The 6,997-nt window shown below is 39.2% G+C and overlaps 1 protein-coding gene across 3 annotated transcripts in view; it reads left to right on the forward strand.

Moving 5' to 3' along the window:
* The window catches only part of XPOT (exportin for tRNA), a 62,143-nt gene that overhangs the window by 25,273 nt on the left and 29,873 nt on the right, over positions 1–6,997 (forward strand). For all 3 annotated transcript variants that reach the window (XM_019514656.1, XM_019514658.1, XM_019514657.1), the window contains exons 4-5: positions 4,011–4,067; positions 6,406–6,475. In XM_019514656.1, the coding sequence (XP_019370201.1) occupies positions 4,011–4,067; positions 6,406–6,475 (127 nt within the window). The remainder of the gene's footprint in view (positions 1–4,010; positions 4,068–6,405; positions 6,476–6,997) is intronic.

The following is a 6,997-nucleotide window of genomic DNA, read 5'->3' on the forward strand; positions in this document are numbered from 1 at the left end:
AAAAAAAAAAAAAAACCCACTCATTGTCAAATAACTCTTAATGACAGTATCCATTTTTAATTGACCAAGTTATGTAATTAAAATATTACCCAAATGAATGAAATGCAACATAAAACAAATACCATATTTACTCAACTACAAGCTGAGATTTTCTCCCACCACCCAATCAGCATGGGGGGGGAGCCTCTCATCTTACATTTGCATACAGGGAAACTGAATTTAAATACATTGTCTATTTTTTGAACTGCTGCAAAAAGCAACACGTGCTCAATAATGAAAACCAGCTATGAAGTCGCTTTTAAATGCGGCCAACACTGAGCATGACTATAAAGTTTACAGCCCATATGGGGCAAATATGGTGGGAACCTTTTTTTCCCTATGTGGCCCTTTAAAAAACCCCCCAAGAAACCAAAAAGCCCAAAACAAAACAAACCAGGTGGTTGTTCCCCGAGGAGGGAGCAAACACTGGGCTTGGAAATGTTTCAGTCTCTCCAAGTGGTATTGTAGTAAGCTCTAACACCCTTCCCTGATGCCAAAAATGCTAATGGAAACCTTTTTAAAAATTATATTTTTTTATTCACAAACGTTATTAAAAGTGCACTTTAGCACCCTACACTTACAAAGCTTTACATATTAAGCATTCTTGTTTTACCAAAACTTCGTATTGCAAAAACAGCTACATATCAAAACATATAACTACATATATTAAACCTTAAGCAACATACATCAACTTCTCACAAAAAAACTCATACAAAACTATTTTCTTCATACAGAACCCCGTGAAAAACTTACCACAGTAACCACTTGAAACTCACTGCTCCTCCCGTTAGCCTTTTTGCTGGTTCAGTGAACATGTGTATCCAGTCCTTTTCTCTCCATCTCTTCTTTTCCAATCTCTTCCATGTCCTGATTGATGTAATTCTTGCAGTCCCAGCTTCAGACACTTTCAGTAAAAGCCAAGCCCTTAAAAACCAAACCCCTATAAAAGTTTCTTACTTTTCCATAAACTAGTTTTAATACATGCTAATAGAGTCCTTAATAACATTTCCTCCAGTCACTTCAGTATGAGTCCATATAGTACCATCTTTGCTAACAACAGGTTTATTTTGGTGACACTCAGCAGTGGACCTTTTCCCACACCTGCTTTGCATATGTACACTCCCAAAACATGCCCCACTGTTTTTTCTTCCCTGCACCTGTCTTTTGGGCACTTTGATGAGCTCATCAACTCATCAAGCTCCATCTGTTGTACCTGTCTCATCAGCAAGGTATTTCTTATAACCATCCATGCTAGGTTATCATGTTCCCCTTTTAGTTGTTTACGTGCCCCTACTCCCCTCACCTTCTTCACTTATTCTTCCGTGAAGTTTGCCACTAGTGCCATCCTGTCTCTCTCCCTTACTGTTTTCATCAATTTCTTTATGATCCCTCAGGACCTCCAGCACTACCATCCCTATTTTATACCTCTGCATGAAACCTTCCATCTTGATATAATGAATCAGCAGTTGCCATGCCCACGGACTCTCCAAAGAGGTCTGATATACTTCCCATTTTCTCAAAATTGCAGCTGTGTGAAATCAGGCAATATGTGCTCCCTCTGTTACCACCTTGCATACTGCTCTTACATATTTTGCATAGACAAATAATCCCAAGTCTTGTAGCCCCCATCCCCTGCCATCTCTTGTTCTGTGAAGTTCGAATCTAGCCAAACTTTCTTTTCTGGCATTCCAGAAGAACACACATGCAGGGCTTGGCAACGGTCACCAAGGAGCAGTTACACGGGTGATAGTATGTCTCTGGCTCTGACTGCCTCCTCTTATCTTCCTGTGGTTAGACATAGTTGCAGGACCTTTGTTTTGTAGCCTGTGTTTACTGCAGAACTTGTTCAGGACCTAATAGAAGCACAGTTGCTCCATGATCCATGGTCTCCCGTTGGTCAGTATGTACACCCCCCCGCTCCTCCCACTGTCTCGGATGTTCTGCAAAATGCCTAACAAGAAGCGCAGATTCCAAAACAGCCTCAGTTGCCAGTTTACAGATCTGGCTTGTATACCTTGCCCACAGGGAGCGGATCTTCAATAAAAACCTGCAGAAAGACCACAGAGACCTGAACTGGCTAGTAGCTCATCAAGCTTTCCCAGTGAGAGCCTGGAGACCCAGAGAGGGGCAGAGAGGTCAGCCTAGCTGCACTAAGGTAATCTGCCACAGCGGAACAGTAATCATCAACCACATCCTATGGCTCTGCCCATACACCAAGGAGGTGTGGAAAAACGTAAATCAACTCTGAAGCAGTGACAGGTCGGATGGATGATGAGAGAGACAACACTATACATTCATCTGGCTAAACACCAAGGGAGCCTGACAGCCCGCTTCAGTCAGTTTTTGTCCTGCGTTGGGAGCACCCTATGGAAGTCCAGGAACCTCCTGATGTACAGGCACATGAAACTTGAGGTTGCAGACTGCGTTAAAACGGTTATGCATGAACATTGGCAACATGTAGGGGGTGCCTGCATACCCCCTGAGATTGGCGGTGCACTCCCTGAGAAAAGCACTGCTGACACTGCCAGCGGCACCTGCGGGTGGTCACCACTTGCCCCCGCCCCCCCTCTGCTGCCAACACCACTGGCAGCGTCTGCAGACAGTTCCCGATCACCATTGGCCACTGCCGGCGATATCTACAGGTGGTCGCTGGTCAGCACTCGCCACCCTTACTGCTGACACGGCCGCAGCTGCCTGTGAGAACTCCTTGCTTGCTGCTTCTGCCTGCAGGTGGTCACCGCATCCTTCCCATCCTCTCCTACCAGTTTCTGGTAGCAGGACTGGAGTTTGCACACATGAATGCTGCATGCTCCCGGAGGCTGGGGCAACTCTGCCTGGCAGAGGGACAGTAGGCACAGGCTCTTCAAAGACCCCTCTCAAGGGGAAGTAAACAATGATAGTGAAGAAGACAATGAGGCAACCGGATCAAGCGACAATAACTATGACAGCAGCAGTGACAAAAGCAGCAGAATCACTAACAACAGTGATGGTGACAGTGAATGAACTGAGAGCTTAAAGCTCGCAACTGGGGCTAGTACCAAGAGACAGTCTAATTGAACCAAGGAAAGGAATGTGGATGGATGTATGGGTGAGGTTATTGTAACAGGTGCGTGGGTGTAAGGTTTTTGGGACAAGTCTAAGGTTTTGAAAGTGGTTTAAGGTTTGTGAAGAATGATATTCTAGTTGATGTGTATGTGTGCACATATGTATAACTATTTATATAGACAGATATAACTATGTGTGTGTGTGTGTGTGTGTGTGTGTGTGTGGAGAGAGAGAGAGAGAGATAGATCTTTATATACACACCAACTTCTATATGCAAGTGCTTCCTAAGGAGTGTGTGCTAAAATTCACAGCAGTTTAAAAAATGGTGAAATGCATCAATTCTGGATGAACTAAGTCTATGGGTACTATATGCAAATTGCTATAGCTATGTTTATTTCAAGGTCAGTGTTTTCAAATTTGCTCTTTGCTTCCAGATGCTCAAGGAGAGCAGGGTCTGACAGAAAGGAGGGAGTGAAGGAATTGTAGGGGAAAAAAGTTGAAGGGGCAGAGGTCAAAGGGCTGCCTGACACTGATTTATTATGCAGTGTGGGGGGACAAATTCAAGACAAACCTCCAATGATACAATTCTATACCTGGAAAATTCTGTCAAATTTATAAATTTTCCATATATAGACTCTAATGGGGAAGGAGAATCTTATAATCAGGGTCATCTTATATTTGTCTAAATACAATAAGTTATTACAGGAAAACAAATCAAACCTTATTGTGCATAATAACAGCTCATTTTTATGGACTGCCGGAGTACTGTAAATATTCCATCAGCAACATGATGATATAATAATTTTGCACCTTAGCAGGGATCTCTGTTTGCATAGTTCAAGGAGCATCTTTTTCTCTGGAGGAAAAAAAAGTTGCATTACTGCTGTTGTATTGAATGTGTTTTTTTTTTTCTTTCATCATTCCAGTGATGATCACATCAAGTTCTTCTGCTTTCAAGTTCTGGAACATCAAATTAAATTCAAGTAAGAGATTTTCTTCTTTATGCTTAAAAAGTGAATTTCATTTACCTTCTAATTTTACCTCTCTTGGCAAAGAAAAGATTTAAAGCTGCATTAGTGACCTCCAAAGTTATTTTTCCTTTAAGAACTAGACAGTGAAACCTTGATTATTCAGCCTTTTAGCCAGCTTTCATTTAGTTTTGGTTTTGAATCATGATGTATATTGACTACATTGACAAGTCCATCTCTTAACTGAACAGGGACATGGAATTTATATGGCTTTCATTAACATTCTATTTTGTTTTACTACTATTCTAATGTTAAGCACCAGTAAAGGAATCTAGCATAGCTTTGGGGACTTAAGTTTTATCAAAATATATCTATATCTTTATTTTGCTAAAAATTTAAGTAAAGCATTAAGATTGAAAATTAAAGAAACAAAAGTAAAGGAAAGCCAGGGCTTATGATTGTCTGTACGAAAAATATTTATCTCCATTATGCCTGTGCATTAGAAGTCTTTAATTACATAGTGATATACATGAGCTTTCAGTTATTCAGTCTTCCATTCTCTTTTTTTTTTCTTTTATTTATGTTGCACTAGAACTTATTTACTTCACACCATTGATACTTTGCACAAGATCAAATTTCCAAAGTCCTGGGTGTTTTTGTGCTAAGTTTTATAAATTCATTCATGTGAGACGTCTTATGTATTTGTCCGTACTTCAATGTTCCTATCAAAATCAATGGTATTTCATTTTCCTTTTATGGCTGGAAACAAAGGAGAACTTGAGGCTAAACCTATCAACTTTTACATTAATTTGCATTGCCACACTTTAGAGATCTTGGTTCTCTAAGGTACTTGGAATGTTTATAATAGATTTATTCAAGGCTCTGTTCTAATTGAGCCCCCTGTGCACTCGGCACTTCTTCAGAGAGGTTGGACACCCACAAAATGAGGAAAACCTGGTTAGTGGTCCAGCTGTGGAAACTTTTTTCCAGTCTCTATCTCATTCACAATACTTCCCAGTATCTACAACAAATGTTGTAGGGATCATTTACAAAACCAGCAAACGGTATCTGTACCAGCTCTCTGTCAGCCACGTATGGCCCACATCCCAAAGTGGGTCAGCTGGAGTGGGAATTGTATATAATCAGAAGGCCATTTCCCTGCTACACTTTCTAGTATCTATTTCAGTATATTGAGGTGTTAGAGCTTCTAAAATAATAAAAAGTTCATTGATGTGGACAAAATAATATTTTCCCTTGTTTTTTGTCATGGTGGCAGCTTAAACATTTAACAGAAGGCTGATGCCCTGTATGGAGATTGTTGCAAACTTTAATCACTCAGAGCTTTCAGCAACTGGAAACAGGGTTGTATTGGAAAACATTAGCTTTAACTACAGGTGTTGCCACAGTGCTGCCTGTGATGATTATACAAAACTAGGCAAGGGGAGTCTAGGAAATGAGCAACAAGGCCCAGTTCCACTCTCAAATCATATCAAACTAGTTGTGTTGTGTTTTTTAATGTGTTTTAAGATTTATTTTAGTAAAGAAATATTGACTTGATTAGCATGCTACATATATTGTGTTTAAGTCAAGATAAAAAGTTGTGGCTCTGTTTTTAAAAAAAGCTGATGATAACTAGGGAAGAGCCATTTGAATTTTAAAGTGACATGTATAACATTTATCTTTTGAAAAATAGACTTGTTCAGGACAGCTGAATTTAACTCAGAGGATTGCTGGTATTTGGAATGACCTTCAGTTTTTCATTATTAATATCACAAATGCAGTAAACGATCTTAATGTAAATGCAGTATTGTAATTGAATTGCTCAGAGTTAAACAATAGCAACCATTACTTTCCTTTCAATGTCAAGATATTAGTTTAATAATTTAAAATATTAATCTTCTCAGCTGGTACAATCTTTTTTGTGTTGTCCTTATAGTTTTTCTTATTGGCCTTTTGTTGCCCCTTTCCTAGGCTCCCTCTGCCAAGTTTTGTGTAGGCATTTATAAGAGGTGGCATTGTGGTAACACCAGTATATCAAATAGATGATATGAGAAGGCTGTACGGAAGGCTGATGCTAGAGTAGAATATGACTGCAGCGTGACAGTGAGCTCAGAACATTAGAATAAGATGTCAAATAGCTTTGATTTTAAATAAGTTACTAAATATTTGGCAGTCTCATTCTGTAACATGAGTGTGAATTTCTGTGGTAAGCCTTTCATTCTTCTATGAAACGAAAGTCTTTGAAAGCAGTACAGTATTTGAGTAACTATTTAGCTTTGCCTGTATTTAAACTTGGACTAAGCAAGCAAACACAACAAAATTGCTTTTTTATTTGAATGGTATATTGTTACAGGTATTCTGAACTTACTGAAGTCCAGCAGCAGCTAATTAGGGAAACGCTTATAACATGGCTACAAGCTCAGGTAAATGTTTTTTTTTTCACTTTTACAATTGTTTATACAGAAAAAATTTATTAATCAGGTTTACTATTATATTTCCCATACCAGTTTAAAGGTTTGAAACTAAGTTTAAAACTTGCTTTCTTTGTACCCTTAATAAAGATTTAACTACTTGATGAAAAATGAGTTCAAACATGTGATCTAACAAAAAGCCCTGTACAGGCTGGTGTACATTTTGAAATTACTTATTTTAGTCAGGTTTATACTATCATGTTTAATTTTTTGTCTCTTGAGATGATACTGCTGCTTTTTATTCATACCCCCTATGTCATGAAATCACTTGTCAATTACCTTGAAGCATTAAAGTCTTCCTGTTACAGGTATAACTTGGCTCTAGTTTATTGGTGCACTGTCTTCCTTGTTCTGGATACCCCTGTTGTTTTAATTTCTGAATATTGGAAAAGTTAGCCATACAGACAGGCAAGTAGATCTCGGTTCAATATCGGATTGGGTCAGCTCACTGAGGTAGTAAAAGCTAGGGATGTG

This window comes from Gavialis gangeticus, unplaced genomic scaffold (assembly GCF_001723915.1).
Source record: "Gavialis gangeticus isolate Ggan-Ray unplaced genomic scaffold, GavGan_comp1, whole genome shotgun sequence".
Taxonomy (NCBI): domain Eukaryota; kingdom Metazoa; phylum Chordata; order Crocodylia; family Gavialidae; genus Gavialis; species Gavialis gangeticus.